This window comes from Centrocercus urophasianus, unplaced genomic scaffold (genome assembly GCF_019232065.1).
Source record: "Centrocercus urophasianus isolate 14NV4802_14NV808 unplaced genomic scaffold, USGS_Curo_1.0 seq_18, whole genome shotgun sequence".
In the NCBI taxonomy this organism is placed as follows: Eukaryota; Metazoa; Chordata; class Aves; order Galliformes; family Phasianidae; genus Centrocercus; species Centrocercus urophasianus.
In genome coordinates this window covers 25,314,288-25,329,265 of record NW_024884733.1, presented here as the reverse complement: position 1 = coordinate 25,329,265, position 14,978 = coordinate 25,314,288, and the positions used below count along the sequence as shown (strand labels likewise).

Sequence of the window (14,978 nt, the reverse complement as noted above, 5' to 3'; positions counted from 1 at the left end):
TGTAGTTTACTCATCTAGCTACTTAACTCCCCCAGCTGAATAATATCAAGAACATCTCTCATTTTTTTTAGTATTTTCTTTTCCTTTTTTTTTTTTCCCCCTGACATTTTAGCCTGGCAGTAGCTTGGTATTTCTTTTCAGTAATTCCTTTGGCAGGATCTCTAAATGATCTCTTAGGCTTTGATTCTTCCAGTACATGATGCAGCCATGCTTGAAATCGTTGGGTTAGGGTTTTGTATTATGTTTTATCTTTGTTCATTTGTATATTTTCTAGCAGTGAAACTTCTCCATTAAGTTCCCAAGTACACTGGTCTGGAATCGCTTGTCAAATGGAATTATCATTGTGAGCAACTTTGCTGGTATGACGGCGTGAGCTTTTACATGGGATTGTCAGAAGTATTTCTGTAACTAAGGCTCATTTACTGGGATATTTAAAATCCTGATGTCCTACAGTTGTTGAACAACAGCATAACACCATTTTTTTGCCTGGGTGATGCTCGCGGTCCCAGAAAGCTTTTTTGTTTTTTCCCCTTTTCTCTGCAAGTCAATGAACTTTGGTAGAAGTCTGGTCACTAGGCCTGGTGTAATAAATCAGAAGTCCATTTATAGCAAGGTGAAGTCCTTTGATTAGTTTTCCTCTTACTTAACTGTCATGGACAAGGGCTGAGTGCTGACAAATGGCAGCGAGGAAAGATCCTGGCAGAGGAGTTTTTGTTGCTGACAGAAAGGAAGTTTGCTTTACTGTGGTGTCATGTCAGGAAGCATTGAGGAAATTGAAGAGCACGATGTATAGGTTAACTTATGGGACTGAGCAAATGTAAAAGGAACCTGGAAGAGTTGGTGTGAATTCATGTCCTCTAGGAGGGCCAGTGCAAAGCATTGCTTCAAGATCTGCTTTAGAGTTCAAAATATAGCATGACTTAGACCTTGGTGGGAGTTGTGTTATATTTTATTTAAAACGAATGAGGAGTTGACTCCCAGTTTGGTATTCCTTGCAATAGTAAGAAGGTGATCTTGAAATTAAAAGAAAAAGCTGATTTAAGATATTCCTGTAAAGGATGGGAGATGAGTAAGCTGCCTTCAACTTACCATGCAACTTTCAATCCTGCTGAGCTGTCCAGGATGTGAGGCATTTAATTCCGTAACCTTTTCTTCCAATTAGGAACACGGATTCTGATTGCAAGGAATTTGCATTTAAATATAAAATGTGGTGTCTGTGACATTGCCGTTACCTTCTCCCTGGTGATGTTCCTGAACTGCATACTTCCCAGCTTCCTTCGGCGTGATGATTGCACCACTGCGCTTTAGTAATCATTTAACAACTCTAATTACAGAATACTGTGATCCCAACTGTGTACTTTGTCCTTTTTCCCTTCTCAGTCTTCACTCTGTTTCTTTGGTGTCGAAAGGATCACAAAAGAGCCGTTCTCCTGCTTTGCAAAAGTAAACTCCAAAGACCCTGCTTTGGTAACGTACAGATTTGCATTTTCGCGTTGCTTTAGAGCTAATGGCAGAGTAGTTTAGACCAATAGGGGTCAGTTGGTTTGATGTCGTTTACATCAGTCACGCCAGCATAACTTCACTGACACTAATGCAGATCCACCAGCATAAAATTGGTGTAACTCCAACTCCATTAAAACCCATGGAGTTACGCCAATAGAAATCAAATGCAATGCTATCGATTTTGTGCTGGTGTGGCTTTATGGGCTGTAATGGAGGCAAGGCAGCTTTCTGCTGGTGGAGGTCAGAATGCAGCCAGGGTATGCTGGGTGGTGTCTGAGCATTTACGAGCTTGGGTTCTTGCTTGCTCTTACCCAGTGTTATCAGAAATTCTTTATCTTCTCTGCCTTGGGGTCAACAAAGGAGTATGTGCATAGAGGAAAGTCTGAATGAGGGGACAGCTGGTAGCAAACCCCATGGAAGGGGTGGTAGGTGCTGTGCCCCAGAGCTGAAGCTGGTGCTGGGCTGTTGGAAATCAGGCTGAGAGCAACTTTCAGTTTGAAAGCGCTGAAAGAAAAAGTACCAATATGTTTCTCTTGGTCTTCCAACCAATTGGTGCAAATCTCTTTGGTGCTTTTTCTCTTTGCATCTTTAAAAGTATCTGAATATCCTTCCTTGGAGAAATGGTGAGCTGACATTGTGTAGTTTGTCACGAGCACCAAAGTTTGAAAGCATATCTCACAAACTCTGTTACAGAAGTCTCTTTTGCTTTGCACTTATTTTCTAGAATATGTGTTATAAAATAGAAACTGTTATATTTGATGGAACTCTCAGTAATTTCCCATTCAAAATGTTTATGAAATCAGTTCATTCGTGTGAACAGTGTCTATTTCATCCAGTCAGCATTTTCTAAGAGAAGGAAATTTGCAGCACTTCTGGTGAATAAGCCGTGAAGTGCGGTATTTGCCACTACAAGGAGTGATTTCCAGGAGGAATTTCAGTAATTATTCCTGCTGTCATTGGAGTACTAATAAACATCTCACTTTGGAAATAAGCTGTAGGTCAATTTTTTGGCAAGATGCTGTTCTTGTTGTAAATCAGCTCCAGTAGTGCTGCATGCACTGTCTAAGGAGCACATAGCATGCCTGGAGATGCCCTAGAGACAGAGTAATGAGACGTTGTAAACCACAAAGAACTTAATAAACTGGTATGGGCCACAGTTGCCTGAAGGTTATTTTGAAAACAGGGGTTTGAAGAACTGGAGATTTGAGGAACTCATCTTGTTGGGGGGGGAAATCCAAGGATAGAAAACCTCCTGCAGCAGCATGGAGCTGGTGTGGCGTGCCGTCTGTGGGCAGGTCTCCATGCGAGGCTCTGTGCTCAGGTGCTCAGCCTCTGAGTAACAGTTCTGTCCCTGGGTAGCAATCCTTCACACTTGAGCTGTTTCCAGTTTTCAAAGGTCTTTTAAAAATAATTTCATTACTTATATTTTGCCCTTCCGATATTTCAGGTTTTGCTTTACACTTGCAAAGTATGTGCATTCATATTCTTTTCAGGTGATTATAGGGATGCTTTGGAGGAAAGGAATTTCAAAGCTGCAGGCATCTAAAAGTAAGAGCTGAGGATGGCAGTAGGATTTCTGTCAAACTCCTGTGTGGGAGGTGCCAACCTCTCATGAAGGACCTGCTGGATCCCACTCTGGGGCCATGGAGAACCTAAATACCTAGGGAATGCCAGGGCTTAGTTACAAAGCCTTCCTAAGGCTGCTTTTCCTTTACATAAGCAGATAGAAGCTGCTTTTAAGAGAGGGAAATTCTGAAGTTTTGAAGCCCTGAAGCCACAGGGAAGCATTCAGATCATGCTCTGTGACCTCTTGTCCCTTGGGACGGGGGAAGCCCACCTTAAAGGCTCTCTGAGAGCTCAGTGGAGTGTGGCCAAGAAGACGAAGAATTGTGCAGAAATCGTGGTTTTACACACACACACAGCTGAGGAATGGGAGGTTCAACCTGTGCTAATCCTGATAGCAGAGGGAATCTACAGAAGTATTTCTTCACTGAGGCTTTAGGTCTTACGTTGGCGTAGGAGTAATACAGAATGCAGGCTTAAGACTTCTCTTGGAATTAAAAGCCAGTTAATTCCAAAATGCACCGATTGTGTTCTTGCTGTATCCACTTAATAAGGGAATAGAGAATGTCAGTATTTTGTTAAAACGAAGAGCTTGGAATCCTCTTTAGGAAAAGCTGAGGCATGCACATAGCATTGTAGTAGCTGGAACAGGAGCGAGGCGCACAAGAAGATCATTAAGAGCGGCTACATTCAAGATTAGAGCTTTTTAATATCATTGTTATTATTATTAAAAATGCTGCTAACAAAATTTTCCCTTCAGAGCAGGGAAACGTGGCAGAGCTGCTCGAGGCTTGTGGCATCTCATTGCTAGAACACATGCTGCAGTACTCGCCACAGTTGGGAGGCTGTAGTATTTAACAGCAGTGACCTAGATTGGAGGAGACAATAAAAGCTGTTGCGGTGAGGAGCAGATTGACTGCTGTTCTCATCTGGGTAATAAACAACTGAAATATGGACAGGGTATGGAAGTTTACTAACGTAGCTTACATAAAGGCCTATACTTTGGGAGGAATTGTCGCTGTAGCAAATTCAGTTTGAACTGTAGCTTGATCTGACAGATGTTTATGTGTTCCTGTTACAAAGATGTCTATTGCTTTATTCAAGGATCTCTGAGCCCGGGAGAGTATGACCTGATTAGGTTTTAAAGTAAATCAATATGTGAACCTGTCCAAAAATAGACACGCATTTATTTTTTAAAATATTACTCAGTGGGAGAGCCTCGAGGGGATATAGCTTTTCTGGAGAGTTTCAAATGAGATGGCACTCATACGTTGTTGTCTTAAAATATTCAGTGCTGTTCAGATATTATTGCTCCAGCTATTCTGTTGATAGCAGCTGACAAGAGGAGATGAAATTCTTAGTGCTTTGTACCCAAACACAGCCTTTAGGACTCTGAAACTTGCTTAACTCTTGACCCTGTGGGTAGTTTGTATTTCGTTTAAATTTTTCTTTCTTCTGATTTTATTGTAAAGGGACCTATTAGAAATATTTTCCTTTTGTCAGGCGGTTCCTCTTGGTGCTTCATGCCAGCTAACCTTTAGGAAAACATAAACCCAAACTCTAGAAAAATAAACTGTCAATCCAGCTGTGACTTGAGAGATGCTTTAAGTAAGTGCCACTGAGCTGGAAAAGCTGATGCATCCCTACTGTGCTGTAAAGCTGAATATGAAATGGGGTTGTGCAGGGGGAGGGGATGGGGATGTGGGCAGCAGGGGACATCTGTTCTCTCCCTGTTTGCTGGGGGATTGCAAGGATTGGTGCAGAGCTGGCTCCTGCAGAGGAGTCCCACAAGCCCCTGCCTGTGGACTCCTTGCCTTCCTCCATTTCTCCTCGGTCAGCCTTCACTTGCATTTCCATTTCTGCTGTTTTCTTAACTAGCAACACCAACAATAAACGTTTTTAGTTTATTAAAGCACTTTGAGAAGGTGTGTATAGCAAGCACTCCAGCTTAGATTTGTAAGTTGATTGGTTTTTTTCTTCCTCCTTTTTGCTCTTCTGTTATTCCTCAGACTCCACAGAGGAGAAATGCGGAATTTCGTCTTTTGAAATCAGTTCAGCAGATTTGGAAAAGCTATCTCTGAATATTCTGTAACAGGCATACAGATTTGAAGAGCTTATTAAAGAAAACCCCTGACACACTTCAGCTATATTAAATCACTTCACAGGCTGCGTGGCAATGTAATGTTACTGAAGCATTTTAAAATGTGACTTTTCACAGGCTGGATTTGAAAGTACGAGTGGCTTCATGGCCCTTGCTGTGGGAAGTGATTTAAACCGTCCAAGTTATTTCAATTTTTAAGTGCATTACTTCCTTAAATTACTGAGAAGTGCCATTAGCAAATGTATTTAACTGCCGTTAATCTCTGGCCAGCTAACCAGCCGATATGCTGGGTTAATTTCTTTATTAAATGCTTATTTAATAACCGGGCACCTGTTCAGACAGTGCAGATGGACTTCACTGTAATTGCACTAATAATGGAGAACGCTTTCTCCAAAAGAAGGACAAGATGAAGTGTTCAATGAGGGAGCATCGTGAGAAATGGCTTTGGGACAGCGTGGTCTGCCCTGAGCAGGCCGACAGAGCAGGCAGCTCATTGTTCTGAGCAGGAAGAGCTGGAGCAATGCTTTAGTCTTCACTGAGTTGTTTAATCCTTGCTTATTGCTTGCTGATGCAGCCCAAGCTTCCCCAGCACACATCTGCTGGGGCTTCACAGCCGGAGCATTTCTGCATCTCACCAACGATAAACATAGCTTTCCCCAAATGCTACCGTTTTGCCCCTTGGAAGTAGTCCTATTGCATTTAAATCTTCTGTAAATTGTAAGTTGAATTAAGTGTATTTTCAAAGGTGTGTATTTACAGATAGGTATTTGAAGGAATAAGTGCTAGGTGGGTGTAAGGAATTTCAACTTTGCTAAACAGAGGCAGATTCTTTTATACCTGAAGCATGCACATTATCATAAGCAAGATGTATTGTGTGTTCAGTACAACAGATGTGTACGTTTTTCATTTGACTTTGTTCAAGTAATAGAATGGAAGTATTGAAAGAGCATTTGAGGAGTACAGATGTGAGTTTAATATCTGGCAAGATGTTTTCACCCTGTAATTGCACCATTTAAGAATTGAGACGCAGAATTTGTTGCTGTTGGTGACACTGCCATCTACTTCCCAGAATGTAATCCCTGGCCTCCAGCTGCTGGCTTGGAAGGATGGGGCTTTGTGCACTTCTAGTGTTATCTCTCACCCTTGGAGACATCTCCAACAGCCATAAATGCCCGTGTTTAATCATTTACAAATGCAGACTGTGGAATCGGGCATTCTCTGTCTGTAGATAGGGAATTTCATAGGCTTCATGAGGTTGGAAAAGACGACTAAGGTCATTAAGTCCAACTGTCGACCCGTCACCATCATGCTTACTAACCACATCTCTCAGTAATCTTGCAATGCCTTATTATTATTATTATTCATGTTTTAAACTCAGAAAATGACTGCTACTTTTTGTTTCTTTTAACAGCACTCGAAGGGACTGAATGAGATGAACTGTTTGGGTTGTAGTGTCTGAAAGGCTCAATTATTCTCTTGGAGACATATTCTAAATGAGCCTGACCGAGATACTGGATCTGTGTGAAGAGGACTAAGGATATAGGATGTCAACTGAGACAGAAATTCAAGTGGCTGTTAAAACCAGCACAAAGAAAGACTCCAAAAAGAAAGGTAACGTCTGGTTTCTCTTTATGTATCTCCTAACACCTTTTATGCATCTATGGTTCTTCTGTTGTCTATGCACTCCATGGAAAGAAAAGTTGTTAAGTCGAGTGGAAGTCTTGGCTGGTCTGAGAACGTATAATGTCAGAGAATCAAATCCTATATTACTAAAATATGTTTAAATTGGAAGGAGGAAATTCTGTTACCCTCCACTACTTTTTACTTTACTTGCAATTGTTTCACAAATGGAAACACGGCTAACAAAACGACTTTTATCAAAAGATAGCTGTTTTGCTTTGTTGATAAATACATTTTCTTCTAAAGTCTTTGTTTCTACTTCATTTTGAACTAACCAGAACTTAAATGGGCTCTTTGTTGCTGAAGTTTCAGTCCTGCTGACATTCTGTGAAGTTACAGAAAACTCAGTAGCAGTCTATAGGGAGATCAGTCCAGTAAAGGAAATAGAGAAAAGGAGAAGGAAGACCCAGAGAATTAAGGAGAAGATACGAATAAATGCATGCTGGGGGATTTCAGATTTATAACTACAAATTTACATTAGATTCTAGGGCACTTATTTGGACTGATAAGCATGAGATGTGTGTTTGTATGAACTCCTGAATAGGAGTTCTGTAAGACTTTGGTGGAGATTTTTATTCTTATATTTCTGTTGGTGTTTTTATTGCTCTTCTTTTTTAATACCATTGAACTTGGAAACCAAGACCTTGAATTCCAGTGGCAATTCATGTTGTTTATTGTAGCTGTTTTGTAATGTCATTGAGATTGAAGCTGAATTTAACGTGCATTACTAAAGCTAAAAGGACAAGTAGTAAAACAGCAAAACCAACTCAATAATCTAACAGTTTTCGTACTTGAGAGAAAAAGATTGAAACCTGTGTGCATTGCAAATTAAAATCATGCTAGGTATCTGATAAATAACTTGTTTGACTTCTGGGCAGCTACACCATTTACTGTGGTGATTCTACCAAGCTGGTGAAGACCTTGTGATTGGAATAGCTTTTGTATCAGAGATCTTGATATTAGACTATTGTAAAAGCTGCAGCCATGGAATGGTTTAAAGATGTATTTCAGTGGATGGCTTAGGGTCCTTACTGCTGTAGGCTTCAAATCACATGGAAGAAGTGGTTCATTTGAGATAAAAAGAAGCTGTAGTTTGGGAAGACATAAATAGGGGAACTTTGATGTAGACGGGAGTGTGATCTGAGGGAGAAGCTCATCAAGGCAAGTAGAGAAAGTAAAACTGATAAATTTGAAAATATCAGTTTTTTTTTATGTCAGAGATAACATCTTTTTGATGTGGGTCTCCTATGTTATTTCTTCTGCTGGAGGGTGAAAGTTTTGCAAAGAGCAAACAGCTGTTATAGCAACTCGATGTTTGTTAATAAAATTTCATAGATCATAATAACAGGATGCTCTGCACAAAATCTGATTCTAGCCCCCACATGGAAAGTCTGAGAATTACCTTTGCTGCTGAGGAAAAGCACAAAATACATTCTGTGGCAGCAATCAGAGCTCTCTGCAGCAGGCAGAAGTGTCTAAAGAGCTAGAAGGGACAGTGTGCAGCAGTGCATCTCCAGAAATGATCATGCTCAGTGCTGTGGGCACATCTGCTCACATCCAGCCCTCTGGAAGCCTCGCTGTACATGGAGTGCTTCGGACAGATGAGGTGTACAGTTCTGACAGTGTTTGCTGTTCCAATCACATGCAGTGAAAAGTCAAAAGGAACTTGGTATGTTCATTTGTTTGTTGCTGGGTTGTGTGTATTTGTGTGTATTTCAACAAATGAGCTCTCTGTTAAGTGTGAATGATGGATGTGTGGCAAGCAGGAGGCTTCTTTCCTGAGTTCATTACAGCAAGCAGCAGCAGGTAGCAAGAACTGGCATGAGGTTTCTTGTGTCTCTCATCAGCGAGTTTGATTATTCAACAGAGCTGAATACTCCCAAGAAACTACTCTCTGCTTTGTAAACAGAACTTTCAGCTCTGATGTATTTTCAGTGGCTCAGGTTTTGTACTTCCGCAAGAGCCATACAGCTAGTTCTGTTCAACAGGTGGGAGGGAGGATCTTCCTACCCTTCATTTCTGCCCATCTGGGGGTTCTCCTGCCAGCTGCAGTAACAGCACTGCACTGAGACAGAGCAGTGAACTTCATAAGAGTTTCCTTGTCGAATGACTCCTGCAGGTGTATCCCGTGCTGAAGATCTGTGCTGCAGATGGGGCGTGTGGCGTTAATGCTCCTGCTTGGATACGGATTTTATGGGATCTTACTTTCAGAACAAAGGTCTCTTTCTGCAGTCATATGCAAAGCAATTCTCTTACAAGTGATTATTTAAAACATTTCTCATTTGACATAGTGTTTTTTACAGCCTTGGGTCTTAAAGTCCTTCCTGCAAGTCTCTGGTCTTTCTGTTATCATCAGAGCTGGTTTGTAAGGCAGTTTTCTGTTCTATTAGTAAGAGAATTCCTAGAGTTAGGAAAAAACTTACATGTGAAATCATCTCGGAAGCTGCCATTTAAGTAAAATCCAGCTGTAAAACTCCAGTGTTCTATAGAGAAGTTCAATACCAACAGATAACATCAAACTGTAATTTTTTAATCATAGTATTATCACCGTGGGTAATCTTAAAAATAGGTTGTTGAAAGCCAAGTCCTTATTTTGCCTTATATTGACCTGGCTGATGAATAAATGCTCCAGAATTTGATGGGCTCTGGCAAAGATAGTTTCTCGTGCTCTCAGCACACGGCAGGAATTTAACTGACTGGAAGGTGTTGCTTTTTGCTCTGTGTATTGTCAAGGTGTTGAGCAGCTGGGGACCCATGTTTTGCTGTGACCTGCACAACCCTCCTTCCTTCACTTCACTCCATCTTATGAGCTTACAGCGCACTCGATGTTATTAGAGGAGATTATATTGCTGCCAACCCCAACCTCCAGCTCTAATCTTCGTGCCACTCTTGCCTGATATCTGCTGGTAGCTGTGTTGTAACCACGGTTTTTAAGAACTTGGTCAAATTCTAAAAGGCGTCCTGAAGAGGTTTCATGCTGGTCTGTGAAATGAAATCATGCAAAATCCTCAGGAGATTTAGAAAGCTCTGGTCTCGGACTTTCTTGGTGATTCCTTTTGGTGTGTGATCTTTGCCAGAAATCATGGATTCTTCAAGAATAACAACAAATAACATTCTAGTTAGTTTTTTTTGTTTGCTTGTTTATGTCATCTGGTTCACTGAGTGAGTGAATAAACATCACGTGTTTGTAGCATTCCTGTTGGGGGAAAAAAGAAGTTCTTATTAGCCAGGGCATTCAGATATATAAAACACGGTTATACTGTAGTACATGAGGGGGTAAAAGGCCATTTTATAAACATGTACAGATTAATTAATCAAATTGAAAACAAATTGCCTTAAGCCTATTGGAATTAAAATTGATTTAGAAGCTTCTTCGGGGGAAACGTGATGCATTGATGGTGAATCCACACTGACAACTACACTGCACGATCTGCTCACAGAAAATTAGACAGGAAAGCTGAAGAGGAAGGTTTGTAAGGGAGCGTGCCAGGATGCCAAATTTGAACTCAATCTATTACTGCTTGTGGTAAGCCTGGAAACTTTTCTAGGCATTTGGTTTCATGCTGTTGCACTTGGATTCTGTAATTGTTCTGTTGGAAGCTTAAGAACGTATTTGTTTCTTTCTTTGCAAAGTCAACTCTTACTGCAGTTGCTGTATGGCCTCTGTAGCAAGACTTGAGGCAGTACTGAAAATGACAGGGTCTTTTGAAAACAGAAGCAACTAAGTCAGGCCTCTTGACAACCACCATAGCAATCTTCGATGCTAAGGATCCCCATGGGCAAAATTCCCTTATTTAATAGGTTTCCACTGCAGTGCACTGAAACCACGTGGCATCTGGCAGCAGATTCCAAAGAGGTATGCTGCCAATCTGGGGATTGCCTTCACCAGCCAGTAAGACGTGCAAGCTGGAGGGGCTGGGATGCAGTGCAGCTCTGCTGGAGCTCCTTACAGCCAGCACATTGTACTGAATGAATTTACAAGTTCCACAGCTGTGCTTGAGGAGGGAAGGAGTGAGTGGGCTTTGCTCAATGCACTTCCCAATGCCAGGTAAGGAATGACCCTGCTTGCCCTGCCAGGAACAGGGGATGCTCCCTGCTGTGCTCTCTTGGGGCTGGAAGATGTGAGTTTGATCCTATTGAAATCAGGGTTGCAAAGAGCATAAGCATCCTGCTTTAGTGTGTGACTACTAATTAAAAGAGAGTGCAGGGGCTTCAGGACCACACTCCCGTGTGTCAGATCACGCTGCTGGCTAATCACATCCATTTCACAGATCCTCTAAACTCTAATGAGAGACTGAAGTCTATCTAGCCATCTGAAGGAAACCCTTTACATCCCCAGAAGCAAAACTGTAGTCATACTAAGATCAAACAGGACATTCCTACTTAGTTTAGAAGCCTCTGGGGATAAGGAGCCCTTAAACAAGGTTATGTTCTGTCTTTATCAGTTTTGATCATAGGTGTCTATTGCAGCCCAAGTCTTCCTTGGGGTTTCTTAGATCTCATTTGAGTCTTGTCTTTAGCCTAATCACTATGAAATTTGAAGTTTCTGGTTGACATGAAAGTTACATTTTTGCCATACCTGGAAATCTTTGCAGCTTCGTTTCAAGACTGACACTTTGCTTTACATCAGTAAGCTTTATGAACGAGGACAGTCGATGCATTTTATTTCTTTATTTTCCTGCATTGCTATCAACTAACAACAATTAAAGCATCGTCACTGTAATGAGGCGTTCCCAGCTGTCAGACTGTTCTGAGTTCATTTATTTTTCCGGTTACATAGCGAAGATTCATGGAAACCAGCAAAATTCAAACTTGATCTGAAGAGTAATGAGAGAGGAGCACAGTCAGGAGCTCATTTCATCGACGGGGAGTGGATTTGCTTTGTTTCCTCGCAGTAGTTGTATGAGTTCTTCAATAATTTATAGATCAAGTAACTGCAACATTAATTGATACACTAATTGAGTCCACATGCCTGCCTTTAACAAATCTCTTTTGTGAAGTGGTTGCTGACAATATTAATTGCACATCTTTTGAGTCTTGTTGTAAGTTATGAATTCATTCTCAAGTTGAAAGAGGGTGGGAAAATCATTAATTTTGACATTGTGTAGTTGTAATTAACACGAGTTATCCAATAACCTATCATAAATTAGAGAGCTCGTGAATTCTGTTTTAAATATCGTGTTCAACCAAAGGGGGATCTGTGGTTGCGTTAATTGAAATGTTCTTAGAGGGAGATGGATGTTGTCTCTTGCTGCAATTACAATGTTTACTGTTATTTTTAATTGAGAGACAGGCCTGCCTAAATTAAGGTTGGAGATCTCCAACTCTGCTGTTCCTCCATAGAGGAATCAATAATCTGTTGAGTGTAAGAATAACATTTCCTGAGAGCTCCCGTTACTTTATAATTTCTTTCATTATTTTAACAGTCATCAAAGCATTTCAATTGAAACCAGCAATTAGAAGCTTAAGGCAACGCAGTTATTAAACGTAGGTGGGTGTTACAGCTCCAAGGCTGTCTGTAGAGCAGGAGATCTGCTGGTGATGAGACCACCCATGGATCCAGCTCTGCCAATGCTGTGCATTACTGCACGGTGATGCTACACACAGTTCAGCAGTACTGTAATGTATAATGTACTGCATTATGCCTGACATGGAATTAAAATAAGGGAGCAAGGAGCAGCGAATGGCATTTCCAAACGGATAAAGAAGTTGGTTTTCAGGGAGAGTTTTTTTTCTCTGTCTGCAGTCATTGAAAAGACTCCAGGAGAAGTTTGTGTTGGGACCTTTGTGAATGAACTGTTCAGGGAAGGAAATTCTATCATGTAACGAGTGCAGCTGAGGAGGAATGACTTAATTCACCCAGATTAGTAGCTACAATGCCTCTAGAGGTTTGGATTAGTAGAGGTTTGCTAATACAGCTCACATGGAAGTACTCTACAGGGATAAGTATGTTGATGACAATAATGCTTTTATATCATTCTGTGTGCAAAAGCATTTGCTTGCCTAATACATACTAATGAATAGTATTTCTGTCAGTGTGTTACATTACGTGTATTTGAACATTACTACTTCTCTAAAGGACTGTGCCTTTTGCAGTGATGGTATGGAAAGTTCTGCAAGTTATAAGGTAAAAGTCACAGTGCTGCTCTGTAAAATCCAGGTTAGATGTATATGCTGGCTTGTTGGCATCTTCCCTTCTACTAATAGCAGCAGTGAGGCCAAAGCCAACATCTTAGCTTTAAACTAACCTGAGATTTGGAGACAGCCACATTTCAGTTCTGTAATTTGTTCCCTGTTGCTGTCTGTACAACCTGTGCAGGCCACTTTTGATATCTTTGGAGCCACATTTCTCCTGCTTGGCCATCCTTGAGCAAGCTGCTTGTTCCTTGGCACTGTTTTCTCTTTCTGCTGGTGCAGATTGGTGGAGTTCTCTCTCACCTGTGATATAGATAAAGTGTTTATCCTGTTCTTACTGCCCAGGCTGGAGCACCAATCGATAGAGCTTATAGCTTATTTGCAAGTAGGTGAGCTTACACACCTGCAGTACTGCTGGCTTTTCCTAATTCCTTTTATTTATGCTGTTGTGCAGTGCAGAAGGGCAGTGTTGCCAATGTGCTGCCCATTATTAGTCTGAGAAGAGCAGAGTAGCTTTTACTTCCATTTCTTGGAAACAGCATAGCTCATTGCTACAAAACAGCATTGAAAATAGGACAAGTAGGACAAATTACCATTTGTTTGCTGTGTTGTGAAGCAGTGCTTCCTTGCTCCATGTATATCAAGCAGAGATGTGAGCAGTGTGTGGTCTCTCTGGGCATTGTGCTTGCTTGTGATACATGTATTACAGAGGAAAACAAGCTGTTGCTCCATCAGCACAGAGATCTGTGTGTGTAGAACAAAAAATGTTAACACAGTCACATTTCTAGGATCTTCTGGAGGGAACTGAATCTGCTGGGGCGTGGGGATTCACCCTGTTTGAGCCATGTACGAGGAAGCTGTGGTTTGCTGTATCCATTGGGGCTTCCCAAATAGTACCAGTCTACTCTGCAAATAACAGGTTTTGTTATTGCTTTTGGTGTCCAACTGCATTTGAACTACTAGCAAATGCTGAACATGATCTGTGATCTACAGCTACGTCTGATTCTTTCAGTTTGGTTTGAATAGTTGTGTAACCAAAAGGATGGCTCAGAGAAGGAGAATGAGTTTAAATGAAAGTCTTCTGAGTTTAAGAGTTAATTTAATTTTTGAGCATAAAACTGCCATCAAAATAGAAAGAGGGTAATGCTCAAATGTGACAACAATATGGACTAGCACGTTGGTAATCCAGGCTGGATGTGGCTCTGGGCAGCCTGGTCTGGTGGTTGGCAACCCTGAACACAGAAGGAGGTTGAAACTAGATGATCATTGCGGTCCTTTTCAACCCAGACCATTCTATGATCCAATAATCTAATTAGGTTGAAGGCAAAAACGTCAAAGAAGTTTACTCAATTAATCCTTTTCCTTGTACTTTGTGTGGTTTGAATTGTACATTATTACAAACGTACGACATCTCATAAAGTGAGCTAAATGCAGTGGGGAAACTGGATGTACTCTACACAGACTTGGCTTGAGATTAATGCTGATTATGTATGTGTGTTTAATGATTGCTGTGGTTGGTGGTGTAAGGATGTTTATGAATTGCCATCATTTTATTTTTATAAGCGCACAGACTCTGAAATATCTCTTTAAATATGTGTTATCAGTGCTTCTCAGTGGAACTGGATGTGGAAGAACATAGCCTCTGCTGTAGTGAGCATGTCAAAGAGATGGCAATTCTAAAGAGATGCTAGAAGATCAAAATGAAAGCTACCTACAGAGTTCTTTATCTGTCTCCCCTGTTTTCTTTCTCTTTGCTAGACTGTAACTAAAGCAGTATGCTATACCTATACCTCTATATTTAATTGCATAAAGAAATGCTGGGGCTATAAGGTTAAGCGCTGAAATTCTAAGGAAGGACAGGCTCAAAGCTCCCTAATTTAACATCCCTTCAGGATATACATTTTCATACAGTTTTTAATGAGCTGGTCTCACAGTGCTATTTCCTGGAGACCTTCGCCCCGCTCAGCAAATGGAAGGACAGCGGTCAGGCGATGCG

The 14,978-nt window shown here is 41.1% G+C and overlaps 1 protein-coding gene across 5 annotated transcripts in view; it reads left to right on the top strand.

The window, feature by feature from the left end:
* Window positions 1-14,978, top strand: part of DAB1 (DAB adaptor protein 1) — a 127,015-nt gene that overhangs the window by 28,866 nt on the left and 83,171 nt on the right. For 2 of the 5 annotated variants that reach the window (XM_042819958.1, XM_042819954.1), the window contains exons 1-2: window positions 1,380-1,467; window positions 6,579-6,778. In XM_042819958.1, the coding sequence (XP_042675892.1) occupies window positions 6,712-6,778 (67 nt within the window). In that variant the 5' untranslated portion in view covers window positions 1,380-1,467; window positions 6,579-6,711. Of the gene's footprint in view, window positions 1-1,379; window positions 1,468-6,412; window positions 6,497-6,578; window positions 6,779-14,978 lie in introns of those variants that run through there. The other 3 variants (XM_042819955.1, XM_042819957.1, XM_042819956.1) reach the window with 2 other exon arrangements.